Here is a 16,138-nt window from a genome sequence, read left to right as displayed (position 1 = left end):
TTTTGCATTTGTTCAGAAGTTATGGGAGCTTTTGAAGCACTATAATGATGCCTTTGGCCAGGCTACGCTTTGTTTATGCGCAGCAGGCACTCACTGGAAATGAGCAGAGGCAGCCTTTTTAAGGCTTTCACAAAAGAACTGCAACTGCCAAAATCACATTTACTTCAGAACCACAGACTTAAGCTTACTTTTTTTTTTTCCAATTTATGAACCAAACTTCTGTGTGGGAAGACGTGGAGCTGCTGTGTAGCGTATAGTTCGTCATTAACTACGACAGACAGATACAGATCAGTCTTTCACACAGAGGGAGGCATTGAACAGTTGATATAAGCCCCCAGGCAGGAATTCATCATACACAAAAGCACTCATGCATATACTCATTCAAACCAACAAAGACACATTTCTAGACCAAAAAAAATGAGGAAAATAGATTTAATGAATTCTCAGTGTTACCTTCAGGGTACAACTCTCAAACTGGACAATGGAATGTACATTCCTTTACAGATAAAATCTAATCCACCTACAGCGACAATCAACAATCTCCAGACGAACACAACAAGGTCCAGCATGTGCTGCGCTACTCTGGAGCCGAGGCTGATTGAAAGCATCTGAGATTTCCCAGTGGAAGCCGTCTTTAATCAGATTGGTGCAATGTGAGCGTTTGTTGGCATTGCAGTGAACAGCAACTGTGTACAGATGATAATTTAGCATAAAGAGTAACATGAAAGCAACTGTATGGAGTTAAAAGCCAAAGACACCACCATGTGTGTTCACTGTTTCGACTTTCTTTCTGGTGTAAGATGTGCTAATCAGTCAAACCACATTACACAAACAGATTAGAGCAAAAATGATGCTGGATATAAACTCTGCTACAAAAGCCTTTCCCCCTCCGTTCTTGACATTTATGGGTTAACCAGAAAAACATTCATTAAACTACTCATTTCTCAGGCTTCAGCCACAGTAATGCATTTTAATTTAAAGATCTTTGACTTTGCCTGAATAAGCAGTTTTAGAGATGATCTACGTCTGCATTAAGTGCCAATTACACACACCGAGCAAGGGTACCAATCAGAAGGGTGGAATTACTGTAGAGGAATAACAGCAATGGCATAAAGAAAGCCCAAAGATTTCTTTAGTTGGACCCACAATCAGGTGTAAGTGTGACTGAATATAATGCAAAAGCATAAGAAAGCCAGGGTATTATCCATCAAAGGCAGAAGCCGTGGCTTTGGAGAACAGAGTCAAGCTTTGACATGTTTTGGCTTAACTTTTATTGCCCAATCAGAAAGCAACTGTTGGCTTTTGCGTCATCACTTCCAAAATGTTTCTGCATGTCCTGCAGTTTTTAACTAAGAGTCCTGCGATGCTGAGGTAATGTGGATTGGCTTAGTAAAAGTTATATATTTCGAAATTTACAAAAATGTATCAGTGTGGCTCTTTCCTCATTTTCTGAAACATACTGGATAAACAGCCAATTGACAAAATACAGTCGTGAATGAGAATCCTGATGTTCAGGAAGATGTCTCCAAAACAAGACCCTTTTTTTCAGGAATACACACTATGTGCATAAGACAATAGTCCGTGCTTTTCTCCTCTCAGTCCCAGAAGTTTACACATAGTGCCCTTTTAATCTCTATATTTTTAAACCTTTCCTCCTTAAGTCCTCTTTGGCTTCTTTTATTTGCTCCTGTAGCTCTTTCGCCGCCTCCTCACAGTCATTGAAGGTGGCCACCCTGTATCCCACAGTGGCCAGAGAGTAGCAGCCAAATGAAATCAGCAGGTAGAAAGGCATCGGCCAGGCGACCTCTCTGTAAGTCTGCGGGAGGCTCAGGTCCAACAGGTCAAAAGTGACCAAAGCCCAGAGTGCGCCCAGCAGCGACACACCGAACAGCCACTGCAGAAGTTTGGTCATGATGAAAGCTGCGGACGGGATTTCAGGGGAACAGCCAGAGAACAACCTGACAGGGAAAGCGTTGGATTAGCTTAGCTTTAGCACACTGTAAATTCAACGTGTTAGCCGTTTTAGCTACAACGCGCGCGAGAGACAAACAGCAGCTGGATAATTAGAATAGAAACAGCTGTAAAAACGCAACAGACTTAATAACAATCCATCATTAATTTCGACCTTTAATGCATCAAATCCTTTCAAAAATAATCCGATTTGTTTACCTCTTCTCAAACGCCACCTCAGCTATGCGCACATTAATGACGTTAAAAGGCCGCGGTGCCTTATGGGAAATGGAGTTAATGACGGAAATGGCTCTGGGTTTCTAACAGAGGGTGAGTTTTTATCTGGACTTTTGTTAATAAATATAACATTTTTGCAACATTTTGATTAAACTTTTCTTAATTTATATTCATACGTTTTATAAAGATCTTGAGGAAGGGAAACAAGGAGAAAAGACTGAGGTGTAACAAATTACTCAATAACTGGGCTGAAAATCAGTGGCAATAGGTCTGACTGAGTGATGAATACAGATTTGACATTTATGGTTTAAATCATCATCAGTATGTAATGACGAGGTTGGGGGATAAGTACAATAGTGAGTATCTACAGCCATCTGTAAAACACAGTGGAGGCTCTGTCATGGTTTGGGGCTCCATTTCAGCCAGTGGGGTTGGAGATCTTCTCAAAATTGATGGAATTATGAATGCAGAAATGTACCAGATTTTGGTACTCCATTTTTGAGCATGAGGATGATCCCAAACACATTGCCAATGCAGTAAAAGCATACCTGGAGAGAAAACACACACAATGGAACAGTATGAGTCATGGATTGGCCTCCCCAGAGTCAGGACCTCAACATTATTAAAGCAGTGTGGAATCATCTTGACAAAAAACAGAAGAAAAGGCAGCCAACATCCAAAGAAAAGTATTGGATGTCCTTCAGAAAGCCTGGAGAACACTTCCTGGAAAGGAACACTACAAGAAAGTTTGCCGAAGAGAGATCAGGCTGTGACGAAGAATAAAGGTGGTCATATATTGACGTTTAAGCTCATGTTTTTGCTATATAAACTGCATGTTTATTTGCATGTTCTAATAAATTGCTGCACTTATTTCCCATTTTCCTAGCAAAATATAAAGACACGAGGAGCAGCTGAAGACTTTTGAGCAGTACTATATATTTGTATTAAATCTCATATCGAACTAATACCAAAAGACAATTTAAGTTTTAAATAATATTTTTTATACAAACATTGCTCCTTTTTTGTTGTATCTGTTTGCATCCCACCATCTAAGAGTCTATACACTGTTATTTTAATGATTTATAAAATCCTTATTATATTCTATAATTGCTTTCTTGTTGTAGTTATCGGACGGTACAGAAGAAGTAAGAAGACAGTGTTTGGGAAGATTAAATACAACAGCTCTCCGTGTTTTTTGCACGTCTCAATAAATCTTAATGTTGTCGCTGTCTTTTCGCTTTTCATTAAAACACTTCACTAAACTGTTGTCTGATTTATTAACAACACCAGTACCCTGTCAGCTGAGAGAAAGCAAACACTTTGTCAAGCGAGTCTTTAATGAGGCCCCCAGTCAGGCTTTTAACACACATTAGACCTCTAACTTACATTAGACCTCTAACTCTGCCTCCGTGTCATCCTCTTAATTTAGAAAAGCCATTTTGAAAATTAGATTACCATTAGCACCACCTAAAAGCTATCCATAAATACTAATGCTTTTTTTTTTTTTCCAAAGCGAGGAATCCAACAACAATTTAATTAGGGGCCACCGGGAACTCACAGTCATTTGATCTCAGTTTCTCCTCGGGTGCTCTGGGGCATATCTGTTCAGCTGGGGTGATGAACTGTCCAGGTGCATGGGACAACAGATCTCTCCAGGGTAAAGTCACCGGTGGGAGATGTAAACATTATTCACACGGCTGTAAAAAAAGGGAACACACTGAAGAGCAGCTGAGAAATAAACATCACTCTTTGGGGAAAAATGGAAGTTATTCTTAGGATGGTGGTGTTTATGTTTATCCGCATTAGTGTTAATAGTGTGAGTGACAATCTGCGCGTGTGCCAGAGGGCTAGATCCTGTTTCTTCTACTAATGGAGACTGCAATATGGAAGACTTGAGGCTAGTCGGGTTTTATGTCTGCGTGTTGCAAAACATTTGAAATGTAACAAGTTTGTATTTTCAAGGATACTTTATCTTGAGAATGACTCGGTGACTTTGTAAAACCACCCTCGCTTCTGTTATTACATGGTCTACATGTTTATTGCTTGTGACTGTCATAAAAAGGAGCTGCAGCACAAGTAGGGGTGAATGATGCAACTCCATTATGTTTTATTAGCTTTTTAATGGTCCAATAATCAGGATCATGAGCCCACAAAGAAAGCTTCACAAAAGTCTCAGAGTTACTGATTCTGAACAATTCAGTGACATATGGGAAAAGCCACATCTGGAAGATTTAAAATATATGTTTAGTAATTAGCTGATTATAAAACTTAACGCATGACTTCCTGTGCCCACTAAGTGCCACTGGAGAACACCCAGTAATCACAAGTCATGTTGCTGTAGAGCTTAAAGTGAAAATATCGCTAATATCTAATAATGTTTATGATGGTAATGCTACTTTCCTGTCACCGCTAGGTGGTTCTATGTCTGTAAGTCAGTGTCAATGACTAAATAAAAGAATTGACCAATGATTATGACAATGACTGTTTTCTACAGTCACTGGTCAATACTGACATGTAGATGTTTCCAGACCTGGACTCTATCAAGCTTGTGAAGCTTGGGACAGATGAGTTAGAAGAACAGATGAGTGAGGAAACATCAAAATTCCTCATGTCACCCTTTAACAAGAACTCAAAAGCATTACAACTTAGCATCACCAAAGTCTGATGATTAAACTGATCAAATATCATATCAATCTTACTAAATCTGTTGGAGGAGTTTGTTAAAGTTCATCGCCTGAGAACATGGCATCTTAAATTTAAAATGGTAAAATTCCATTTGGGTTGAGGGTAAGTCTTGAAAAACCTACAAAATTTCATCCATGTAAAAAAAAGTGCATGGGCTATTTCATTTATATATTTTAGCTAGTGTGACACAGCCATTTGTGCCTCACCTACATGTCACACACATAAAGTATGGAAGTCTATCCATGACTGAGAAGTGTGAAAGCAAAGTCAGGACTCCTATCAAACATGCGAAGTTTAGATGTATCTTGAAGGTCTTTTAAATTAAGTCATTGCGAAATTGCCTTAAAACTGCATTCTATCTTGAGTCCAGCAGATGGTGAAAGCTGTGGTTGCAAAGACTTCCCATCCTGCTTCGGAAAAAACAGCCTTCTGACTTCACGTGTGTAAACAGTTTCCTGCTTAGCTCAGTCACTCGTTTTGGGCCATACTGGATAAAGTCCAAGTAAATCTAACTTGTAAATCTTAGTCACACTACCTGCCAAAATGGAGAAACTGCACATTCATTGGATGACAAGTTGTTAATCGCAAGTCATTAGCTAATAGGCGATGTTGTGTTAGCTATATGTCCATCTTTATTGCTGTCTATGGGTCAGACTTGTATATTTGGGTTATTGACATATCAAAATTTGCCATGTCACTAGGGTACCACCGTTTGATGAAAACTGACAGTTTTCACAATAAAGCAACATCAGCTCTTCAATAGTTTTCAAATTTCATGTGATTCTGGTCAACCAGCTTGGAGAAGCACATCAACATATAAAACACATCATTTCCTGTTGTCACTATGCAACACTAAAACCATCATTAAAAGAAAAATGTAGAAGTCCTTAGGGCTGGTTTTACTATTGAACATGAGAAGCTTGGGCCACACTGGATAATGTATGTGTTATTTACAACAACTTAAAGTTTCATGGCAACTGATTGAAATTCACCATCACACCACAGGCACGGCCTTCAATGAAAACTCAAAAGCTTCACATCTTTTCATGGCCAAGTTCAGACTGAACAATTATGGAGGCAACCTGATATGGAGATGATCTGGAAAACTCGGCTGTCAAAAATGAGATCTATTTGGGTAAATAATAAAAAAGAAGCAGACAGGGTCTGCGCACCGTCAGTCTTTGGGGTTTAATCCTGTTTTTGCATTTGGCCCTGCACTTGTTACTGTTAAGCAGACATGTCATGATACACACCAGACTACCAAGGTCAAGTTTCTCCATCGCCATGATAAAGTGAATCCTGGTGGAATTACCCATGACATGCCACATCATTACATACATCATAGCGTGTGCCGTGTCCTGCCTGGAATACACTGGTATGGGCAGCGCTGTGAGCGCGTGTGACTCTCAGTGGGAACGGTCAAGCTGGCTTTTCTCAGTGTATCTCCCTGCCAGCTCCTGTTCCGTTCCAGTACTCAGGAAACCTGTCCTCCAATCGAGCAGGCCTGGCAGACACAACACAACAGCCTGTGAGAAGGAGGGGCATGAAAACTGAGAGAATGAGAGGGAGATATTGAAACTGGAAAAAAAGAAACAGAGTGGGATATGCCGAATAAAGCAAAAAATAAAAATAAAGGAAGACAGGGGGTGTGTAGTGAAAGAGTTATTTTTGTAAGAAAACCAGAAAGAAGGGGTGGGTGGGGGCTTTCGAAGCTGATAGGACAGGAGAGGACCCGACACGGAAAGCTGAGAGGACCACAAATAAAAAAGAAAGGGCTGACAAAGTATGTGAACGAAAGAGGAGAGGGCAACAGAAAAAATGAGGGGAGGGAGGGAAAGAGCTTTAGACAGGGGGGGTGAAATCAGGAGATTTGCAGGTGCAGCTTGAACAACCAATGACCTTAATGGTGCATTAAATCCAGCTGTTGCTTATCCAGACTTTACTCAATCCCTCTAACACCTTCAGCTGCACAAAAACCTGCATGCAGCATCTCAGTTCCCACAATGGGGAGTGAATATATATATATAGCAGTGCAAGTAAAAGGAATGAGAAACAAAAGCATAAAGACGGTGTGTGACAGGGATTGGCAGAGACGGTGATTGTTGAGGAGATACTTGATCTATAAGAGCAGAAACTGCAGTGATTGTGTGACTCCAGCCAGAAAGCAAGGATAAGGCCCATAGATAAAACAGGAACAGTGGTAATGGAGCGTTGTGTTGACTCTATCTCCTTGACTTTGTCAATATTAGCCGAGTGAAAGGTCCAGATAAGAATGTGTGCTACTACAAAGCTATATAAGGATCTAGATTGGCTAGATACTAATTGTGTAATATCTCAAGTGTGTGAAGCAAGCTGGGGAGATTAAAAAAAAAAAAAAAAAAAAACGCCAAAAAAAAAGCCAGAAGGAGAGAGGAGGGGGCGAGTGTGTGTGGACTGTCAAAATGCTGTTTAAGATAACAATAGAGCCTGGATTCAAAAACAGGAACCCTCTGTTTCCTGAGCTGGAGACTGTAGCTGTGTGTAATGTTGTCATTAGATGTGAGTGTTGATGTGCTTGAGAAAAAGCAAAGAGTGACCTACAGTCCAGTCCAGGTTCCATGCACAGATTTTTTATTTATTTTTTTGGTTGGTGAACAAGAACAAGAAGAAGTGATACGTGTCTGGGAATCCAAACAAGCGGCAAAACAAGATGAAATCTCTCCAACTCAGGGTTTTTTCCATGAAAACGTGGGTTGGAAAACATCAACTTAAAAATCAGTACAGCCTGGCTGGAAAATGCTAAACCAATTAGCAAAGGCTTAGAGCTCATCAACCTCAGATTTACTGATGAAAGATGAAGAATCATCGGAAAAAGCATGGCCCATTTCTCCTTAAACCTCTTCAGGAACTAATTTAATTGCAATATTCATTAAAAACTTTACAGTGTATTCACTAGAAATGGAAAATTGTGAAGTGCATTTACGTTTTTAGTAATAAAACTAAGTTGCCTTTTTTTTTTTAATCTACTCTTTTACTTAAGTGTTTAAATGTAATTTATGTCAATGCCACAGCCTTGACGTGATGTCTAAGGGAACACTGGGAGTTTCTGGAAATATGGTACCAAGCGCAACAAGGGGAAAAAGCAGCGGAAACACTCTTAAGTGTATTAAAGTATGACTTTTATTTACAGTAAGATAATTAACAAAGACAAACCAAGTTCGAAAAACAAAAGGAAGCAGATAAGTTTCAGAGTCTTCCAAGGCCAAAGAAATAAAAGGAAAAGAAAGCCCACAACGCCTAGGGAAACAAAACTCAGTTGGTCTATGGAATCAAATTGTTTCCGATGTTACCACAAAAACATGAGAAGAAGAAAGCAAGAAACAGATTGCCTCCCATGAGTTATCAAGTATTCCGGGGTCATAACAGGATACTTATCAACAAGCTCAACAATAGATGACACTCTGAGGATGAGTGGGACATGATGTCCAGCCCCAGTGATGGTCTGATGACCTTTAGGCGTGGGTGATCCAGGCACTGGGGTGTGGCTGACAACCCTGAAACACAATGAGAGCAACATCGCTCGTCCAAAGAGAGGTCAGAAAAAGTGTTGTCCTTGAGGGTAACACTTCGAGTATTAAACTTTAGATGTCAGAAGTCTCATAAACAAAAAGTAACAAAAAGAAATGCTAAATGGCTAAATGCTAAAATGCTTACAGCAGAGCCTCCAACTCTATATTAGCTGTTCAGTGAGGAGCACCACCATAATCCTCTCTTTTGAAAGATTTTGAGAGGCACGGAGAGATAGCAGAGACTTGTTATATTTTAAGCTGACAATAAATGAAATGAAATGACCTGAAAGAAGAATCAGATGAAGAACATTTTTAGCTAGGTCTTCCTGCCACTAACTGTCACTGTTACCTGTCACCACAACCTGAAGCTTTAATGTCTTTGTTTTTTAACAGTTTTTAGTCACATCTTCAGACAGATACATGTTAGATCAAGTTTCAAGTGTTAATTTTTACATCATGTATAATGGTTTCAAGTCTCAATGCAACAAGGTGTGTGTTATCCCAATAAGACCATTAGGTCAGGCCTGTGTTGATGTGTCCTTAAACAAAACTACTTCTCAGTTGTCTCCTTTGTTTTTGGCTTCAGATGGCACCTTTGTGCCCGGATCATAACGAGTGAAGCTGAGTTTGTCTGCTAACTTTAAAGTTTAAGCAGAGGCTCTTCAGACAGTTGAGGTGGCCATGAATCAAAGTAGGGGCATCAGGGTGGAGGGCCCGGCTACCCTTCTCATCGGGGGTCCTGGACTTAAAGTGGGACTCCTGAAGGTTTTGACATTGATAAGCACACAGCTCATAAATACCCTTGAGCCGCGATCATTATGGACAGCCAGGGCCTGTATTAAATTGCAGACATAATAGTTGTGGGATCCCTGCGCTACTTAGGGCCCGCTTAATGAAGTCTCAGGCTACTCCGTTGGGTGTAAGGTCAGAGTGTGGTCAAGTGTGACCATCCTTAACCATGTGAGACCAGCACTTGCCCTCGGTGGCCCAAGTAAAGAGACACACCTGTTTCAGCTGCTGCTGTGATGGCAGCAGTGAAACAGTGGAGGAATGTGGCCCCCACCCTTCACCCTTCACCTCCCACGCCCCCCATTCCCTCTTCTCCTCTCTCTCCACGCTATCAATGCTGTCCTAATGAATCTCATCACACAGCCTGCGTTTGTCCCACTAGTGCTTTGTTTGTTGACCTTTATAAGACGTCATTACTTGTTATCTTCATGTGTAATTCTGCCCCATAACACAACCCCTTCAGCCACATTCATAGGCCACAATATGTGTGTGTGTGTGTGTGTGTCAATGTGTGTGTGTGAGTGTCTGATCAAATGCTTCTTGTCAGTGTAACAGCCATTAACAATGAACAACGGGCATAAGCTTGATGATGTCTCCCTCCTCCCTCCATCCATTCTCTCCTCTCACCCTGAAACACAATGTCCTTTAGGATTACCGTTATTGACAGTGGAACTAATTGGCACATGGCTATGAAAGTTCCCCCACCCACCCCCCGGCCATTTTAAATTGGACTGCACAATTTCCTTCAACATCTGATAGGCAAGTATGCCCACAGGACCTGAGGAGGTATTGATTATAAATGTATTAATGTGGGTCAGTGCTGTGCACGCAGCAAGGGGCGGATGATGGAGAGCTGCATGTCTAGACTGGAATAAACTGACCTCGTCTTGTGTTTACATAATTGATGGTAATGGCAGGAAGGGGGAATTCTTTCTAGTAGTCCGATCTGCTCACTACATTGTTTTCCCTTGAAAGAGGCAATGCAAAAAGCTCTTTGGGAGATGCTACTGTATTGCTAAATTAAATGCAGCTATAGACCATCAGGAAGACAAAGCGTATTGATTTTAGTGTAGACATGGCAAACTTTATTTCACTGATGTATTAAGGAGGCCTGGGATAAACTGAAACAAGCATTAAATAGGCAGATCTGCCAAACTGAACATCAAGTTAAAGACAAAAAACTAATTACGCCCAGTCGATGGATGCAAGCATCACTGACTGCATTCAAGATATCGCTTTTGGTGTCTCATTATGCAGAGAATGACCTTTCTTGTTTCTTTTCTTGCTTTGCATGAATGGGGAAATCGCATAGATTTGGTCATCCAAGCACAAATCCATATGTTATTGATTTACTCTACAAACTAATTATGCATTTATAGCGGCTACAGAGTTAAGCTATTGCGCAGTATGCCAAATGTAATCAGCGCCTGGCGCTTGAAAGGTGAAGTAAATAATTTATTTCACATTTACAGGTCAGTTTTGCAATTGAAACCACACAAAGACACGCCATTGTTGATGCCGCTGGTGACTGCCATTGACCTTGTGTTGAAATGCTACAGGTCAAGGATTGGAGGACTATGGATTTGGGGTGGGAAGCGGCAGCTCAATGAGGCCACCACATCAGACAGGCTGTCTGTCTGTCATTACCCATAAATGAAGTTGATTGGGTCAGACTGCTGCTCTGCAGTCATGCCCATCTTGACACAAGCCATATTGCCCCGCCACCCCTCTCAACCCAAAGATCACGACTGCTCAACCTCACAGAAATCTGACCCCAAGGCTCCTCCCTGCTCCTTAAGGCACCTGCCAACCTTTCACCCCTTCACTGGGTGAGCATCTGGAAGGTGATGAGGCACAGACACGAAGGCCAGGGTGGGCTGTTGCAGGGTGGTAACAGATAGGCCTAAGGAGTCATTAGACTTCAGAAAGCTGGTCCTATTTGTTTTCATAGATTAAATACCTACTCCCCCTTCTCTATTACATGTTTTGAGTGTGTCTGTTGGTATTACTTCCCACGTCTCCTTCTTTTTGTGTTTTTTTCCCCTTCATGTCCATCTTTCTTTAACAGTGCACACACAGATCAGACAGGCTATGATGTATGCACAGCTGGTCTTGACAGAGCCGTCCAGGAAACGTGTGGTTTACAGATCCCCTGTTGACACGCTGATTTGAATAGCCTTTTTCCTTTTCAGAAACCTGGAATTTTTACTGTGCAGGGGACATTGAGGTCCGACTCAGCATGTTTGACCACGGTGGAAAACCAATCTCAGTGTGCTGCATCCTGACTGACTGACTGATTTACTGAGTGGATATGTCACAGTGCATACTGTAAAGCTCAATCCAAAATCTTGATTTCTTACCACACATGCACTGGCCCCACACCTGCTCACACCATTTGTTACAAAGATTCTGTACCATTAGTTTCTTTAAAATGCTATTCCCATGCCTCGGTTTTATGGAAACAGTAATATCCAAGTTGTTAAGTTACAGGCAGAGACTACAGACATACTAAATCTGAAGCTACGCCATCCTAAAAGTTACACCTTAGGGCCAAAAGCTATGCAATAAAGTTTGGTTCACTTGACTCACTTGATTGAAAAGACAGGATTTTAATGGTTCTAACCAGTGAACCATTCTTTTCAGGTCAGCGTAAAATCAATCTGCAACGTGAGGCATTCACATTGTTGGTTTAAGAGGTTAGCGTGATAGTTCAGCATTATGCAAAATACAGTTGCTTACTTTCTTGTCAAAAATTAAACTAAAAGATCAAATTTTGTGTCTAACAGGAGGAAACAGCCACTGTGTATACCGGAGGTTTCCACTCATGGTTTCAAAAAAGACTCTAAGGCAGGTGTGTCATATGTGTCAAACCCATTTTAATTCATGGGCCACATGCAGTCCCAGTTCACTGGCCTGTAAAACCCATGCATAATAATATGTATAAAATAATAATGATGATAATAAGACGAAAAACCTTGAAAATTTCCCCAGTGAAATGAAACATTAAAAAGCTCACATTTAATGAACCAGCTTTTTACAAAACAGACGACGAACAGCCTGAAGTGTCTTATTGAAAACAAAATACTCTAAGCTTAATTCAACAGTACATCTCAGTTTTTTCACATTCGCTCATCTTCACATGAAGTAGGCCACTTAGAACCAAACAACAACCAAATTTTACATCTTTATGAGTCAAATAACTTTTGTCAACATCTTTCAAAACTTGTAAAATTACCCAGACATTCCCAACCTCTGCAGTAATGCTGTAATCACCTAATTTTCAGCAATAGCATTCTCTTCCTTTGAAGTGCTGTAATTATTAATGACTTTGCTGCACTTTTACACATTGCAAACCCATGCGCTGGGTCCAATTGGATCCTTTGGCAGGCTGGCTCTGGCTCCATATGTTTGAGGCTCCTTCTCTAAGGAGTCACTACTTCTAGCCAAGAAAAAGCTTCAGCTTTATATTTAACAGACGTACATGGGAGTGGTAACTCTTAACATCTAGGCCTGTAACGTACAGTATCATGCCAAATACATGCTAGTTGTAGGGCTGTGCGGTGTATGCAGTATGTGTCACGCCTTCCACTACACACTCATTGCATAATGCTAATTGTATCATTCAATTGAGAATACAAAGCTTAGTAAACAAATCCAATAGAGTGGGATATGCCACTGGAGTGTAAACATTAAATTGAATTAGCCCTGTGTCTTCCCTCACAATTGCAGTGCAGTGGGTTACAGTGGCCATATGGGCTCCGTCAAGCATTACTGTCACCCCTCATTTAGAATAGTGAGGAGAGATGGCCCCGCTATGCCCCTCAAATCCTCTTAGCCAACATTTAGCTGATTGATTTTTTCTCCCCCTCCTACCTCGATTTAGATCATCAATGCGATAAAAGCAGGAAGTTGTATATTATGAATTCCATTTAGTCTCATGTAGAGATGGATGGACGAGTAAAAGGAACATAAATGTTTCAGCAATCACTGCGTCTGGAAGAAAAATATCAAGGCAGCGTTATTAAATTTAAAGGCGGCGCAAACTCAGTAAAAGAAGCGAATGATCTGAGTGTGATTCAATCCTTTCGGCAAATAACCTGTGTCACATGGAGGAGGACTCATCGCCTGTTGTGACTGCATATATATAAAAAGTTTGTCCGGTGACGTTTAAGAACAAATGTACTTCTTCAATTACATAAAAGTTTTGCTGCTGTGTTTTGGTGGGAGCTTGCAAAATCAAGTTTGAATCACATGCACATTATAATGATGTCTTTTTAAAAATTATTCACCCCCCTGTCTGTTTAATTCTTAGTGCCGGCCTCCATCACAAAGAACCATGGTAACAGTTTTGACTCAGCAGAATAGCATTAAGTTGGTTCCTCTTAAACAATGTATTCCCCTTCAGGCTATAGAAACCACTCTGTGCATTAAACAAACATCTCAGGCCTCTTGAACATGACGTTCAGCTCCATGTTGGCTGGGTTTGGGGATTCCAGCAGACCGAGTCCTATGTGTTCTCCAGATGGCACCACACACTGTCTCTCACAGATTGTATATACCCCCGAGATCCCTCATAAATTCAAATGATTGCCTCCTCCCCACCCCCATCCTCTCCCCTTGAACTATACTAAATGATGATCATGGAGATTATGTATTAGTAATTCCTGCCAGGTCTTTAAAAGAATGCCCATGCTGTGTGCTTAATACTCAAAGGAGGGATTATGCAGACCCCTACATGTGGTGTTGTGGCTGCATACCTCCAGTCAGACTAAACCCAATCTGTTACAGATTTGGACTAAAAGAAGAGAGGTGCAGCAAGCAAGCAGGGGGGTAGGTGGAAGGTTGCGCAGGCCATATTCATACTTTACAGTACATTCCACTTCTTCTATATCATGGGGGATCAGAGCTAAATCTCCCTTTGGAGGTTGTATTTTTATCTGTGTGTATAAGGACGCTAAAAAAAAGAAAGAACCTTGGCTTGTGTCAAGGCTATATGCTTTATTATTTTTCTCTCAATCTCTCTTTTTCTCCTTCATTTTTTATTTTCCCTTTGTGGTCGAGGCAATCCCAAATCCCCATACAGCTTCCCCTTGAATGTGGGTCCAATTAAACACATATGTGGATTTTCATATTGAAGCTCATAAAAGGTAAACGGCAGTGATTTACATTACATTTACATAAGGAATGCTAAGTGCCTGCACATGTGAGGTGTTAATACATCTATCAAAAGCAGATGGTCATCTCTATTCATTGCTCTCACCCTGATTGTTTCATTGACCAAAAGAATCTCATGAGCAGGGATGTTATTTTTGAAACATGGAAAAAAAAAAACATAAGCCTATTATTTTTTATGAGGAAAGGGCAAACATCTAAACATTTGGAAATATCTACCAAGTCACCAGTCTGTTTCAACCAACAGGTGACGTCTTTTTGGCTTTATCAGAGTAAACTCCTGTCTTAGTCACTATGTTAGCAGCAGCCTGGGTCTAAAGGGCACGTACAGAATGTCTGTTATAAGTTAACTTTTTATTGCATTTGTGTAAACAGTAAAGTTTGATTTACTGGTACATCCTACACATCCTTTACAGCACATAATTCCAAGAGATCATTTGGCAGTGAATGCTTTTTCTGTGGAGTTCGGGAACTTGGCATGAGTGATCCGGTTAGACTTTATGAGTTAGATCAGCCAACGTGTAAAGGTTTGTGTGCTGTTAAGTGAATGATTTAATGCCACAGCTATCAGTGGCCAAAGTGTAGCAAATCATTAGAGGTGTAATGGTTTAAAGTCCAAAGGCTGCTCTCTGGTTGTGTCCTCCCATGTGCATTTGTTTTTCAAGATTTTCAGGCCACTTGCGTACATTGAATGTGAGTTGGCATCAATTTGGCCCCTTAACAAATAGATAATTAATTTGTATTATGCCAAACAACCACATGTAGATATATGCCACAAGTATGCTAATGTGGTAAGCTGCGAATTTTAAACATGTTCATTTTAAAATTCATATTTAAATCCTTGCCTTTACTAAAGTAGCTTCGCATGACTTACACTTCTAAACGATCCGTCTTAAACCGAGACTCGGTCTGAAACAAACTGCTACTCTCCCTTTATGCCAACTTTCTTCTGATTGGCTGCCCCTCAAAAACAGAGAGCTTGAACACCATGTGGGTGGGGTGCCATGTTCAGACAGAGAAATGTGTCCAAGATGACCATTTTAAAGAGATTATCCCCATTTTTTGACATCATACAGATCCATCCATCCATCTTCTTCGACTTATTCAATTTAGGTTCGTGGGAGGCTGTTGCCTAGCTCAGTTGTAGTAGGGTGAGAGTGAGAGGTTGTACACCTTGGAGAAGTCGCCAGTTTGTTGCAGGGCAGCTTGAGACAGACAACCTTCAAACTCACCATCACACAAGTGGTCATTTTAGAAACACTTCATGTAGATCCAAGAGTAGAAAAAACTCTGAAAGAGTTCTGTGCCCCTCACCCCAACTGGTCATACAGATGGCCGTCCCTCCCAGAGCCTGGTTCTTCCCTAGGTTTCTTCCTGTTAAAAGCTGTCACCAAAGCGCTTGCTCATAGTGGGTCATATGATTGTTGGGGTTTTCTGTGTTTTCCTTGTATTATTGTAGGGCCTTTACCTTACAATATAAAGCACCTTGAGGCAACTGTTGTTGTGATTTGGCGCTATATAAATAAAACTGCATTGAATTGCACTTGGTTGATAGTAATTACTTGTATACATAAGCTGGCCTCATAATTTGATTTGTTTAATAGAAGCATCCACAACTGTAACAGTACATGTATGACGGAAAAAAAGGAAAAGTATAATAGGTCAACTTTAAAGATCGCTCACAAAGAAAGCAGAGCAAACTTGGTTTGTTATTTATTTAATTCAAGTGATCAATCTATTTTTTTAAACCAAGTTTG

The 16,138-nt window shown here is 40.7% G+C and overlaps 1 protein-coding gene across 1 annotated transcript; it reads right to left on the bottom strand.

Annotated features, from left to right (window-relative positions):
* Nucleotides 1-424: 424 nt before the first annotated feature.
* On the bottom strand, nucleotides 425-2,219 carry dpm3 (dolichyl-phosphate mannosyltransferase subunit 3, regulatory). The gene is made up of 2 exons (XM_065471944.1): nucleotides 2,170-2,219; nucleotides 425-1,958 (listed from the first exon to the last, which is right to left on the bottom strand). The coding sequence occupies exon 2, from the start codon at nucleotides 1,910-1,912 to the stop codon at nucleotides 1,634-1,636; it is 279 nt and encodes a 92-aa protein (XP_065328016.1). The 5' UTR covers nucleotides 1,913-1,958; nucleotides 2,170-2,219; the 3' UTR covers nucleotides 425-1,633.
* Nucleotides 2,220-16,138: the final 13,919 nt, after the last annotated feature.

This window comes from Pelmatolapia mariae, linkage group LG22 (assembly GCF_036321145.2).
Source record: "Pelmatolapia mariae isolate MD_Pm_ZW linkage group LG22, Pm_UMD_F_2, whole genome shotgun sequence".
NCBI classification, from domain to species: domain Eukaryota; kingdom Metazoa; phylum Chordata; class Actinopteri; order Cichliformes; family Cichlidae; genus Pelmatolapia; species Pelmatolapia mariae.
Note: the sequence above shows the minus strand (reverse complement) of the source record. Positions and strands in the feature narration are given on the sequence as shown.